Source organism: Oppia nitens, unplaced genomic scaffold (genome assembly GCF_028296485.1).
Source record: "Oppia nitens isolate AA-2021 unplaced genomic scaffold, nextdenovo-longstitch-racon4-pilon3 scaffold7_pilon_pilon_pilon, whole genome shotgun sequence".
Lineage (NCBI taxonomy): Eukaryota > Metazoa > Arthropoda > Arachnida > Sarcoptiformes > Oppiidae > Oppia > Oppia nitens.
The window spans coordinates 1,992,381-2,006,659 of NW_026533251.1; the positions used below are offsets into that span (position 1 = coordinate 1,992,381).

General features: G+C 25.6%; 4 protein-coding genes across 5 annotated transcripts; 3 read left to right on the forward strand and 1 right to left on the reverse strand.

Moving 5' to 3' along the window:
* Window positions 1-385: 385 nt before the first annotated feature.
* LOC128963772 (uncharacterized protein DDB_G0280205-like) lies at window positions 386-8,797 on the reverse strand. Of its 2 annotated transcripts, none has more exons than XM_054310300.1 (5): window positions 8,640-8,797; window positions 8,081-8,340; window positions 3,083-3,390; window positions 2,824-2,995; window positions 386-2,369 (listed from the first exon to the last, which is right to left on the reverse strand). In XM_054310300.1, the coding sequence occupies exons 2-5, from the start codon at window positions 8,322-8,324 to the stop codon at window positions 433-435; spliced, it is 2,661 nt and encodes an 886-aa protein (XP_054166275.1). In that variant the 5' UTR covers window positions 8,325-8,340; window positions 8,640-8,797; the 3' UTR covers window positions 386-432. The 2 variants fall into 2 exon arrangements, with proteins under 2 accessions (XP_054166275.1, XP_054166274.1); XM_054310299.1 differs by having other exon boundaries at window positions 8,556-8,797.
* LOC128963773 (uncharacterized) lies at window positions 4,237-5,162 on the forward strand. The gene is made up of 2 exons (XM_054310301.1): window positions 4,237-4,734; window positions 4,799-5,162. The coding sequence occupies exons 1-2, from the start codon at window positions 4,434-4,436 to the stop codon at window positions 5,050-5,052; spliced, it is 555 nt and encodes a 184-aa protein (XP_054166276.1). The 5' UTR covers window positions 4,237-4,433; the 3' UTR covers window positions 5,053-5,162.
* An 874-nt stretch (window positions 8,798-9,671) lies between the features above and the next one.
* LOC128963536 (lipase 3-like) lies at window positions 9,672-12,157 on the forward strand (the record flags this gene model as incomplete). The annotated part of the gene is made up of 7 exons (XM_054310051.1): window positions 9,672-9,817; window positions 10,782-11,059; window positions 11,124-11,210; window positions 11,281-11,458; window positions 11,531-11,672; window positions 11,732-11,993; window positions 12,066-12,157. Coding segments are annotated over exons 1-7 (1,185 nt in total), but the record flags the coding sequence as incomplete, so codon positions are not given.
* A 305-nt stretch (window positions 12,158-12,462) lies between these two features.
* On the forward strand, window positions 12,463-14,119 carry LOC128963537 (lipase member J-like). The gene is made up of 7 exons (XM_054310052.1): window positions 12,463-12,476; window positions 12,540-12,567; window positions 12,792-13,152; window positions 13,234-13,323; window positions 13,397-13,574; window positions 13,643-13,784; window positions 13,844-14,119. Exons 1-7 carry the CDS (start codon window positions 12,463-12,465, stop codon window positions 14,117-14,119), a joined length of 1,089 nt encoding a protein of 362 aa, XP_054166027.1.
* Window positions 14,120-14,279: the final 160 nt, after the last annotated feature.

Sequence of the window (14,279 nt, forward strand, 5' to 3'; positions counted from 1 at the left end):
CTCAAAAATAAAAATATTTACTGATTTAGCATTTATATAAAAGTAAGTCAATCATTAAAATATTTAAAATATTAGATAAAAATGATTTCAAACTTGATATTTATAACCAAACAACATTATGATGTCATTAAAATTTAATAATATTCATTACATTGTTTGAGCAAACGATATATTTATATATAAGATTTTTTTTTGTTAATTTTCTGACAATTTATTTGTGAATAATATTTTACTTCTTTAAATAAATCATAAATAAATCTTTATTTTTATAAATACTTTTATATATTTAACTTTAATAAATATTTTATTTGTATTTAAAACAGATAAACCACAAAATTTGCAAAAAAACAATAAAAATATAATATAAACAAAAAATAAAATCATGTGTTAGGCAAATAAAATTTAATCTAAACATAGATCCAAACATATATTTCAATCGTCTTCGTCATCTACAACCTCAAACTCTTCATCCGACTGATCTGATTCATGAGGTGTCTGTTTATTGATAATCATATGAACCTCATCATCATCACTATCTTCATCACTATCTTCATCACTAGAATCTTCATCACTGGATTCTTCTACTTTTTCTTTTTCAATAATGTCTTTGACTTCTTTGATATCGACGTTGAGTTCATCCCAATCTATGTTATCGATTCCTTCTTTTTCCAACTCCATTAACATGGCTTCAATCTCGTCGTCTTCCTCGAGACGGTCGAGACCTAAGTCTGCCTTTGACTTAGTCTTAATTAGTTTGAGGATCTGAGCGCTGGAGGATCTGTTGAGACCACTTCTGCTCTTCTCAAATGATTGTTGTCCTAAAGTCTTTCCTAAGGGAACTCTTTTACTATTATAACCGTTACTATCATGAAATGGTTGTTGTGTTAGCGTTAGATTATTATCATTATTATTAGTTAGCGATTCATTATTAATATTATTACTGTTATTATTAGAGGCTTTATTGCTGGGCTTTAATTGCATTGTAAGCGCAGACTTATATAAGTCATTATTAGTTGTCTTATCAATTAATTCTTCTCCAGATAATTGATTTTCATCTGATGAGGAATTGGAAGAACAGTCATTTTTATGTTTATTAGTAGTAGTTATGTTATTATTATTATTATTATTGACATTTATTTTATCATTTGTTTGCTTTAATGGTGAAACTGATGTCCGTTTAGCCGCCATATTATCTGATACTGGTTTGGCATTTGTTGATGTCTTGGTTGACAGTGATGATTGTTCTTGAGAAGCACTCTTTGATTTGGTATTTCTATTGTGGCCAACAACTGAAGATACAGGAGATTCAGAGCGGGAATTAGATGCCGAACGGCCACAACTGTTATCATTATTGGGAACTTTATTACTCACGTCCTGTAAAGTTTGCGACGCTTGTGATAGAGTGCGACCAGTGAGCGACAAACGGGGGGGTCTAACCCTCCCGAACACCATTTTCGAGGGTTCATCTGAAGGACCAAAGGGTACTGGAGAAGGACTGTGACTGACCGGTGGTTGAGGTGAACTGCGGTTTGAGCTCATTGGTGATGAGGCCGCCGGTGATGGACTGGCAGATGACTTCAGTTTAATAGTAGTTCGTTGTGTTGCTAACGGTTGAGGACTATTAGCTGACCTGTTGTTCATATAATTGTTTCTATGAACGGGTTGTGTATTTGAATTGCTATCCATGTTCTCAACTAATTGTGTGGTCACTCGTCTCCTTTGATTGTATGGTAACTGTTCTCTGGTATTGTTAGAACCGTTAGCTTTTTCAATAGCCTCCACTAAATCTTTGGTCGATCGGCGTACTGACTGTTCATCGGGAGCTTCCTTTGAGCGCTGTTTTACAAAAATTTTCTTTTTGTTCGCTTCTGGTGTTTGTGTTTGAAATTTATTAAACGGATTGTTAGTCAAAGCGTTAGGTTTAGGTGTGGCCGCAGTTGTTTGAATTTTTGGCATTTCATTTTGAATGTTATTTTCAAATGTTTTTCGGAAAGCTTTCACTGATATCGGCGTCTCATCGACGGCTGGATTTGAATTGGGACTATTGTTTACCACTTTATTGATATTTTTATTGATCACCAGTTTCTTTGGTGGTTCAATAGGTTTGTTTGGTTGATTCTCCTGGTATTTCCATTTCTTTTCGGGTGTTTTTAAGCTATTAGGCGGAGGTGGAGGAGGCGGTACTTTTGCATTATTTGGAAGCGGTGGCGGAGGCGGGGCTTTGATATCATTGGGTGTTTGAAAATCATTTGTGACGGCTTTCTTCTTCAGCGGTAATTTAATTAAATTAAGACATTTGGCCCTTTGATCGAAGTGGGCGTTCAATTGAGCTCCAAATTGCTTCAACTTATTCTTAACAGTGGAACCACCTATTTATAAGATAATAATTCTCATCATTTTTTWATTATTCATAAAATTACATTTATTTGTTATTCATTTATTATTATTATTATTATTATTATATTTATTTTAAAATCGCAATTAATATTTAAGCTTTAGTTTTGCCAATTTTAAGTAACAATTTTTATTATTAATATTATTATAATAGGATTATATAGATATAAATTAAAAAATAATTTTAAATAATTATAAATTTATATACATTATAGTAATGATACAAATAATTTAATATTAGTACAGTTTTTAAATTTAAATTTAATTATTTTAAAAAGCAATGTAATGTTAATTACCGGTACTTGTAATAAGCTTAGCTTAGATGAAAACTTTATAAATAATATTAATATTAGTAATATATGATTATTTTTAGTAGTGATTAAGTTATGGTGACATTGAATGGCAAACAAAGTGATCAATTGGACGAACCGGTCATAAGAGCCTTCTTTTCTTCTTCTATTTGAGCCTTTTGTCGAGCAGTGAATGAGTCGTCAACGTTGGCCTCTTTAAGACCACTATTTCCTCTGAGTGTTTCATTATATTCTTGTAATTGTTTGACAAATCCATCATTTGGTCGCGAGAAAGGACGCGCCTCTCGGATCTAATGAATGAGACAATCGTTAATATTTTCAAATTATTTATTTGATTGAATTGTTTGAATACTTAAGAGTTAATATATAATACATACAGCATTGAGTGCATCAGTGAATGTCATTTTTTCTTTAGCCATAAGATAAGCGCAACAAATGGCACAACTTCTGGATACACCAGCGTTGCAATGAACTAAACAATTACCATAACGACGGCCCTCATCAATGTATTCAAAACAATCGTCAAAATATACTGTAATGTCTGTCTCCGGTAAATCCAATATCTCTAACTTCTTGTAATTATAATCGTCTTCAAAAGCATTGTCCACACCATACGCCAGATTCAAGATATGTGTCACTTCATAGTTATCTAATGTTGTCTTGTCTTGAGCCACATCTTGTGAACCTTTAGTTTAATTGTCAATAATTTAATATATAATTATATCAAAATATTTGTGCAATACTGTAGAAGTTGTGCAAAAGTTGTATATAATATTTATTAAATTTAAAGAAAATAGTTTTTTRTAATAGATTTAAATTAATTTATATTTAAAAATTATATTTAATCTAATCTAAGATACAAGAAATAAAAAAATAAATGTTAAAATTTTAATTTTTACTATATATAAAATTTATATAATATTGTAGTCAATACTATTATAATGTATGTATGGATGAAATACACTAATTATTTAGAATTTTCTAACTTTTTAATGACTATTAGAAAACAAATAAATATTTTTAAAAATTGCATGTTATATAGCATTAACTATAATAAGAAAAATTTGAATTAAACAGTTAATGATAATAACATTTATATACAAAATATGCATTACATATACTGTATTACCCGCAATACCCCCGATGTATTACCCGATCATTACATTTTACATTATGATATTAAATAATCAAAAATGTTCATGTAGATTTTTATGTTAATCATAATTTTTTCAAAAATAAAAAATTTTAAACTTAAAAAATGGGATCAAATTTAAATCAACTTCAGTTAGACAAAAGTGTCAAATATTATTAATTATTAAATATGAGATATTTTTCTAAATGTTAAAAACAATTTCAATGAATTAATATAATCAATGAATTATGATATACAGTAATATAACATTTCAATATTATTAAATATATGAAACTATATTTATAACAACTAATTGCATCATTATTTTTAAATGAATAATATTTTTTGATAATTGCTATTAGTGTTAGTGTTAGTCATTTGAATGCATTATATTTATATCGACATTAATATGACTTATAGTATGGGAAATGATTTTAGTGTAAAAAGTGAGTCAAAAGAGTCCAACAATTGTATGAAACATCACTTTAAACATTAGACTCAGTGTTTGTCATCACATGTATTGCACGTGATTTGAAACCATTGAATCAATCAATCAATCAATCAATCAATCAATCAATTGGTCAAACATTAAGACAATGATAACCAAAATGATTAACAAATGCCAAAACATGTCATCAATGGCTCATTGGAGTGACTCTGAAGATGAAGACTCGGACTCGACAACTATACCAGAATCGACACTCGAAGATCCCGATTACTCAGATGATGACCAAGAGTTGGTGTACTCGGAAGACACCGACGACGAAGAAGACACTGATGACGATGATAACGACGAAGATGTCAATAGTAAACATAAAGAAGGCATTGTTCTCATATTGAAACCAATTGATGACAAATCGCAACAAGAAGTGGACACAAGTGATGCAAAAGCTATGAGTAAGTGTGGCATAACTTAAACGAATAACAAATGAATTGACAAATAATATTTTGGTGACAATAGATGTGAACAATGATAGTGACTCTGGTTTGGTGTCAAATCCAATACATCAGTCTGAGTCTCAAAGAGTTAGACGTATTGAACTCTACCGACAATTTATTGAATGCTGGCCTTTGAAACCAATGGACAACAAAAACAATGAGTCACTGAATCAGTTGACTTTTCCGACCGATAATAAAGAGCCGACACGACTGGCGCTCAGACATCGCAATAGAGGTCGCAATTTGAGACCATATATATCACGACCCGACTCTTAGGTCTCACCAGTTATAAGCTATTAGTGATTATTTCATTCACTCATTTGCAAGATTTACCGGTAAGTCATTGCATATCATTTGTATCTAATATAACAGTAAAAGAAATTTAATAGAGATTTGCATTTTATAGTATCATTTCTCAATTTATTTTTGTCTCATTTAACAAAATTATTTGAAAATATTTATTCAATCAATTTGTTATTCAATTTTAAATGTAAAAAATCTATTATAATAAAACAAATGTTTTACTTATCAATGTGTTTGTGTGTGTTTTTGGTTAAACCAACTGATTGTGAAGTAAACAAATATTGATATAAATTATCACAAATTTTCAGAGTATATTATTTTATTAAATTTTTTTTATTAATAACAAAAACTTTTGTCACATTTAGAGTGATATTAATAATATTAAGATTAATATTAAATATAACGTAATTATATAATTATTTGAATATTAAAAAATAATATTTCACTATACCGGTAAGTCTAGCTTTAATATTCTATATTGTAGTTTGATTTCAATGTAATCAATAATTGTATTAATAATTTGATGTTATAAAAGCGCAAATATACGGTCAGTTCATCCCAAAAAATAGTATCAATCCCCGGACTGTTGGAAACGATAATCATAACAGTAGTTCATATTTTTGTACTGTTATAATGATTATTATTGTTAGCTTTTATTATAATCAATAGTTTATTAAATAGTTTGAAATTTTGTAGTGTAAATAGATTTCTGTTTAAGTAAATGTCAAAAATATGTGAAATTATAGTTAACAGATGTTTTGACTCTTATTGGAAATAATTGGATAAAAATCAAGGATACCATCAAAAAGTGGGACAAACTCTTTATATACAATATTACTATTTGAAACCCATATTAGTTTACAATTGTCTTTAAAGAATTTGACTAATTTCTTAAAAATAATTTGTTATTAATTCTTAATATATTATATAACAATTAAATTTTAATATATTTATAAATAACTGTATTTTATATAAATATTTAATAATGTTGTCAGATATTATAAAATATAATTTTCAATTACTATAAATTGGTATCAAAAGCATTACTAAAAAACAATTGACTTATAATGTATGATAATTTATTTGACTTACTATAAATAAAAATTGGTAAAATCATATAATGGATATAAAATAAAATTTAAAAATCTTATTTATTTAAGCATTACGATAATCAACACAATTTTATTTTTAAAGTAGTTTTTATAAATATTTTGTATATAATGTATTTAAATTATATAATTGAGTGTTTAAATTAAATTATAACGGTATATGATCCTCAAATATTAATTATACATTTTAATCATATTATCAAATAGTCATATAAAATAATAAAATCTCTAAATTATTTTTTAAGATATTGCTTTTAACTATAATGTTTATGCTATGAATAGAGTAAAGTAAATTTTTGTCTCTATTTTAGTGACATTCAGTTTTGAAAAGTCAAATGTAAGTATAAATAGATTATATAAATAAAAAATAAATAAATCCATTGCTTAAGTGATAAATAAATCAGTTTTGGAAGGATTTGTAAAAACAACGTGTTTTGTGAGTTTAAATAAATATAAAATAAGATATAGAATATTTACATAATAGTAAATAATAAAACTGTATTTTTTATTACTAATCTAAAATGTAATTATTTTGATTTTAAACCACAATTAAATTATTCAAAATCTATTTCATTGTCATTTTTAAGATTTAAAATAGTAATAATTACAATACCATTGAATATAAAAAATAGAGTAAAATATATGTTAAGGATATGACACCAAAATAGTGAACTCAAAGAATTTAATGTGAATATTCTCAATGACAACAATTTATAAGAATATTCTTTATTTTTCACACTTTCTATATATATATAAATAGATAATTATGAATATATATTTAGATTAAGATTTTATTATTTTATCGTTTAAACATTTGATCTGTGTTTACAATAAACTATAATGTAATGAGAGTGATTTGTTTATATAATTTATCAAATAAAATCAATTTCAAATTTAGGTCACTCTTTACAAGACTATAATTTGCATACAATTTACTTTTAAGTTAAACAAAATTGAAGAGAGAGAGAGAGAGAGAGAGAGAGAGAGAGAGAGCGTTGATTGAGATGAAAGATGTTTAATATTAAATAAAATTTTTATTAAAGATTTTAAATGCTTTAAATATTATATTTTATATATAACTTATAAGTAGTATAAACAACTAATTTTTGACTAACTTAAAGAGTGGTAAGAAAATCTTATTAGAAATAGTAAGTTGTGATTACTTTAGTATTTATTTGAATAATGCCTATTACTATATAAATTTATATAATTATTAGTAATTTTGAACTTATAGAAAATATAAATATAATACAAAACCTAATTTTTATCGATTAATTTAGTATAACTTATTTTTTATTTAATTTAAAGAATTTATAGAATTATAGACAATTTTAAGCTAATATATTATAATATTTGAATCTATGCATTAATTATAATACATACATAAACAGAGTATATATTTTATATGTAAATAAGTAAACCATAAAATCTATTTATAACAAAATTTTAAATGTAAATTCATATCTTCAGTATAATGTATAAAAAGTTTTTTACAATCAGTTGATTTAAGTGATGATTTAAAATAATACACTATATAATAGTAAATGTTTTTGACAACAAAAATTGATTAAAGATTTTGCTCTAAAACTTGGCATTGAAATCATTGCTGAATAAAAACTATGAGACTATTATTGCTATTATTTTCAATTTTAACACAATTTTAAAATAAATTTTGATGTATTTTGGGAGTTATACTGTACAGTAGTTTCAAGCAACTCACGTATACACATACATACACTTACAAAAATATATTTATTATATATATATTTATATATATTTTATCTATAGTATTATTAAGAGAAACACATAATAATTATCTTTAATATTTTATATGATGTATATAATTGATAAATAGATTTATATATAATTTTTAATTTATATTTAAAACCTACCGATTAGTAGTCCGGGAATAATGAGTCCGACCTGAAGATCTGGTTTAGTGTCGACCACATAACCGGGACCTTTAGTTGGTTCACTTTTAATGGTTTGTATGCCTTTAGCCACCCGTTTCTCAGTAGACACTTCACCTGAACCGGTGGTCACTTTTGTTTCAACTTTTTTGAGTTTTCTTTGCGAAAACTGTCGGATTTCGTTGAAAAGTCCGCTGCGGTCGGTCTCGTCGGCCATTAATACCATCAATCACTCTATATATCTATTGTCACACAATATTTCAACAGAAAAGTTGATAATACTATATAAATACTATTAAATACTACTCTAATATAATGAAATATTGGTAATGAAATATAGTATAGTATAGTGCGCTATGATGTTAGTGGCACACAGCTATCAAATATATGGTATATATAGATATATATATATATATATATATATATATATATATATATATAGTGATCAACAAAATACCAGTGCTATTGCTTAACTCGGGTCCGCATAACTACAGAGCATAAGCTAAGATGATAGTTAAGCTTTGGGTGATGCGCGCCATACCGTTCAATGCACGGGTATATTGACGGCAAGTGGCCAAAAAATGCAACAATTTTAATGACGTCTGTATGGCCTTCCCCTGCAATATACATATATCAACATATGATCATTGATTGCAAACAGTATGCGTGGGTATCAATACTTTCACTTCAAATACATGACTACTCTATCAATAATACAATACATGTATTAAGAGTGTGTGTGTTATACAGTGTAGTTTTACTAAATTTACTATATATTCCTAATAAATTCCCTATAAATCCCTGAAGTAAAGAAAATATTCCCAACCTAATTCATTAATACTATCAAAATATTTTATTAAACTATTAATATTGATTTTTACTAAAGTTTAAAAATAATAATTTTGTATAAAAACATAAAAGGCTAAAAACTACAACAACTTAAAGGTATAATAGTTAATTAAATTTATAATAAACATTTTGTATAAAAATTTCAATATTTGTTATCTGAAAATTCAACTTTATATTAAAAAATTAAATATATTTTCTTTTATAACTATAAAAAAATAAATATTTGCATTAATTTATCAGGGAACTTTTTTACTAAACGGTTAAACCTATCCTTTTACGCATCCCTGATTAATATATAAAATATAATAAAATCTTTTTAAATATTATTATGATATTTCGCATGACTATACCTTATGACTACATATAAGTTTTTAGGACACTTATTTATGATAATAGTTGTATTTGTATTTATTCATATTTATGTTTATTTAAGGGATTAACTCTCTTAAAAATCACATGCATATTATACACACTGTGTATAAAAATATCACTATTTTCTACATTACTTGCGCTATAAGTTTTGGTACTTTTATATATACAAGTATCAGAACAAATAAATTTAACTCATAAGTAATAATACATTTATTATTGTTTAAAATAGTACTAAATATATATTTAAAGGACATAAGGCCACACCTCAAGCGTTGCATTTGTTTATAGCATTGATTTGTGTTGATATCATACATACATACAGTACTTATAGTCAACCAATTGACCCAAAGTGATGACCCATTGGCGTGCACTCGGTTTGTCTTATTTGCGATTTTCGTCGATCGCCGCCAAACAGGTCCGCAAAGCCATTAAAGCTGACCTGAGGCCCGACCCTCTTCGGGAGTCGTCGACTATCAAAAAGATCAAAGTGGAGATCAAGTCTTAGATGCGATGATCACTCAAAACACAACACTTGTGACCAAAGATAATGATTTTTAAGACAACGATAATCTTATTTAACACTTGTTTTGCTTTAAAAACAATTGTTTAGTTGAAACATATGCTATAATTTAATTATTTATTTATTATTCTACTCTTTTAGTCATTTATTTTTAAATTTAATGTATAAATATCTATACGATATTATAGATTTGTTTAACAATATTGATATATAATTGTATTATAAATATATATTACTAGTCATAGATTAAAATAAACATTAAATTGCTTTTAATTTATATAATTGTTTATTAAATATCACTGATTGTTTTGGGAAAAACACCGGTTCCTCAAAACTACTGTTACTTAAAAAATATGTGTATACTATACATAACATTATATACAGAATATTCTACGGCTAATACAATAATATTATTACAAATTATTATTTAATAGGTACTAATCCAACCAATATATTAATCTATTTATATATAATAGTCAATTAATATTTTTTAAAACTTTGATATTGCATAAATTAAAAATTTATTATAAACAAATTTTTACAATTAATTTTAACGCTTAATCATAAATATTAATTATAATGAAATACGGGCTTATCATTGACAAGTTGTTAAAATGAAATTTGATACATATTTAGTATATATTGTATATAAAACTAATTTTTATTTAAAATGATATTTAATAATTTATTACATTTTTTACAATTTATTTGTTTTATTAATTGCTTAGAGCTATTTAGTACTGATCCATATATTGACCAAAATTCGGTAAAATGTGAAATTATTTTTTTTACAATATTTAAAAAATAATATTACTATAAAGTTTAGTTAAATTATAATTATTATTATATATAATAAAAGACACAATTAATAGAATCGCACGGATTTTCATCACAAATACATTATGTAATAACAAATGATGGATATATACTACCGATGTTTAGAATAATAAATCCATTGATGAAAAATGGGTCAAAAAAGTATCCAATTTATCTTCAATATGGACTCTTTGGTAATGTAGATCAATGGTTAATCTCAACGCATGGATACTTATACCAAAACGGCAGTTATATTGAAGATAATGGCGAAGTCAATGATTGCACATTAAGTAGATATGTGGCCCAAATACTACCACTTGTATTGTCCTCTTGTGGTTATGATGTCTGGTTAGGCACTATAAGAGGCACTCAATATTCATCTCACATTACTTTAGATAAAACTGGTTCGACTTAAAGCTAGTTTTATAATAATTATTGAAAATGTAATTATAAAAATTAAATTATTAGATGATAGGTTTTGGTCATTTACAATGGATCATTATACTCATGATTTATCAACTAATATTGACTATATTTTGCGTCAAACAAAATTTGGTAGTTTATAATTTTGTTTTTAAAAACTTGWATAATAAATTTACATAAAGATAATTTAATTTATTTATAGAATCAATTGGTTATATCGGATATTCAATGGGCAGTACAATGATGTTTCAATTGTTATCAAAACAGATACAATATTCACAAATAATTAAACCATTTATATGTTTGGGTAGTTTTGTATTTTTAGGACATATAAGATCACCATTACTTAGACTCRTCGATCCATTAGAGCCACTCTTAAGGTGTAAATTTTATAAATAAATTTATTGTATTAAAAATATATAACTTTATATTATAATTAAATTGAATTTTAGGACTTTTTCCCAAAGAATTGGTGGTTTTGGTCCATTGCAGTCATTATTTGGCAGATACTTGTGTGGCAATTCATTATTCAAACAATTGTGTTCATTGATATACTATCTTATTGGAGGATTTGATGTGGAAAATACTGATAAAGTATATATCTATATTATCTATGATTAATAAATCAAACAATTTTTTAATTATATTTATAGTCTTTAATGCCAAGACTTTGGGCTCACTTTCCCGATGCCATCTCAACACTGGTTGCCTCACATTTAGGACAAAGGATTCATTTCAATACATTCAGTCATTTTGATTACGGTATTCAAAGAAATAGTGAAATCTATGGCCAACTAATACCACCGCAATATAATTTGTCACAAATTGATTGCAAATATATTGTATTGATGTCAGGTGTTAATGATTTTTTATCTGATAMTATTGATAATGATAATCTAAGAAATCATTTAAGAGGTAATTAATTAATTTAACAATAATTGTTATAAATAATTTATATTATATTATATTATATTTTAGTTAATCTTTTTTATGATTATATTGTGCCTCAAAACCATTGGACTCACGGAGACTTTCTCTATGGTCTAAATGTCGGACATTATATTAATAAACTTATTCTTAAAATTTTTTATTTGCTTAAAACTGATTAATATTAAAATATAATTTATTTTTGTTATATTTATATAGAATTAAAAATATAATTACAAAAATAAAAATATAATTTATGAAAACAAAATTACCTAAATTATGTTTAAAAAATTAAAAAATACAGACAGACAAAAAAGCAATTATTTTATTATTATATTATTTATGTGGGTTGTTTTGAAATTCATAACTTAATATATATACAGTATATATATTTATTATATTAACTGTTTTTACAAATAATATTTTACGATAGAAATGATAGATTTTTTTAATTGTGATGACAAGAATACTGTTAATAATTATATATTTAATTACATTATTTGTAAATAATTTAAATTGTTTTGAATACTATAGTTCTGATCCCGATATTGATAGAAATTGTGTATGAATTACATTCATATTACAGCATTACTAAGCAAAAAGCTATAATTATATTATTTAATATATTTAATATCAATTTTGATTTAAATTAGTTAGACTACAGTTTATGAAATTATTAATTTTATAATAATAAAATATTTTAATAGTATAATTTTTTATACAGTATTTTTAAACTTAAATGTTTAAAACTATAAATATTAATAAATATTTTTAAATATAAAACAGAGTCAATTGATTGAATCGCGTGGTTTTGTGTCTGAGAGTCATGACATCATTACTGAAGATGGATATATAATAACAATTTTTCGTATAATAAATAGTCACCGAAACAGATCCACTCATCAATACCCGGTTTATATTCAACACGGATTCTTCCAGAACTCAGACAATTGGCTGATTGCAAGTAACGGTTTCATTGATAATAATGGCATTTATAGAGAAGACAATTCTATAGTAAATGATTGTAAAAACTTGGATTCTGTGGGACAGACACTTCCTTTTGTATTATCTTCTTGTGGTTATGACGTCTGGTTAGGAAATATTAGAGGAAATAACTATTCGTCTCATATTACACTAAATCCTAACGGTATGTGAAATGTATTAATAATTTATATGATTCATATAATATGAATAATAATTATATTTTATCATTTTTTTCCACAAAAAGAGACTGAATTTTGGAACTTTTCAATGGATGAGTTCACTAAATATGATATAACGACTGCTATAGACCATGTGTTGAGGGTTACAAACAGCAGTATTTTAAATTATATCTTTAAAAATTATATTTTAAAAATGTTTTTAAGAAATGTGTTTTTTCATAATATTAGATAACATAGCTTATATTGGCTATTCATTGGGCACAACAATTATGTTTCAATTATTAGCTTCAAAACCAATTTATTCAAAAATAATAAAACCATTTATATCATTGGGTCCTTTTGTCTATTTGGGACATATTAGGTCACCACTATTAAGAGCTACAATGATTTTTCAATCATTTCTTATGTATTAAACTATATAATAATGTATTTAATATAATATTGAATGTAATTATCTATTAAACAAATCTATAGCTCTAAACCAAAACCTATGGGAAGATTGGGCTCATTATCGTCACTAATTGGTCGCTATTTTTGTGGTTTTACTTATTTTAAAGAATTGTGTATTATTTTTGGTTTTTTATTTGGTGGCTTTGATTATCAACAATTAAATCGAGTAATTTTAGTATAATTTATATAATTTTGCATCATTTTTAAAATATTATACATTTTTAGACACAAATTCCGCGATTATTTGGACACTTTCCCGACGGCAGTTCATCCATAGCTTTATCACATGTCGTGCAACGTATTGAAAGTCAAAATTTTTCGTATTATAATTATAATACCAGTGAAGCAAATATGAGAGCTTATAAACAGTCATTTGCACCAAATTATAACATTTCTAACATTGATTCACAAAATATTGTTATTATGACTGGTCTTAATGATTGGATTGCAGATCCAATCGATGTCAACATTTTAATTAACAGATTGAATGGTATTTACTAAATAAGTTACATTATTCAATAATAATGTACAGTTTCTATTGATTTACTATATAAATGTTTAACTATTAATTAATTGTATTGTAGTTAAAGTAAAACATTATATAATACCATACGATAACTGGGCTCATGGAGATTTTGTGTTTGCCAATCAAGTGGGCACT

What these genes read in the sequence shown, in the direction of transcription:
- LOC128963773 (XM_054310301.1), top strand. Translation starts at nt 4,434, where the DNA reads ATGATAACCAAAATGATTAACAAATGCCAAAACATGTCATCAATGGCT. An exon ending in AAGTGATGCAAAAGCTATGA is followed by an intron (nt 4,735 to 4,798) that starts GTAAGTGTGGCA and finishes TGGTGACAATAG; the next exon opens with ATGTGAACAATGATAGTGAC.
- LOC128963537 (XM_054310052.1), top strand. An exon ending in TATTACACTAAATCCTAACG is followed by an intron (nt 13,153 to 13,233) that starts GTATGTGAAATG and finishes TTCCACAAAAAG; the next exon opens with AGACTGAATTTTGGAACTTT. An exon ending in ATTATCAACAATTAAATCGA is followed by an intron (nt 13,785 to 13,843) that starts GTAATTTTAGTA and finishes ATACATTTTTAG; the next exon opens with ACACAAATTCCGCGATTATT.
- LOC128963772 (XM_054310300.1), bottom strand. Translation starts at nt 8,324, where the DNA reads ATGGTATTAATGGCCGACGAGACCGACCGCAGCGGACTTTTCAACGAA. An exon ending in TATTCCCGGACTACTAATCG is followed by an intron (nt 3,391 to 8,080) that starts GTAGGTTTTAAA and finishes ATTAAACTAAAG; the next exon opens with GTTCACAAGATGTGGCTCAA. An exon ending in AAAGAAGGCTCTTATGACCG is followed by an intron (nt 2,370 to 2,823) that starts GTTCGTCCAATT and finishes TCTTATAAATAG; the next exon opens with GTGGTTCCACTGTTAAGAAT.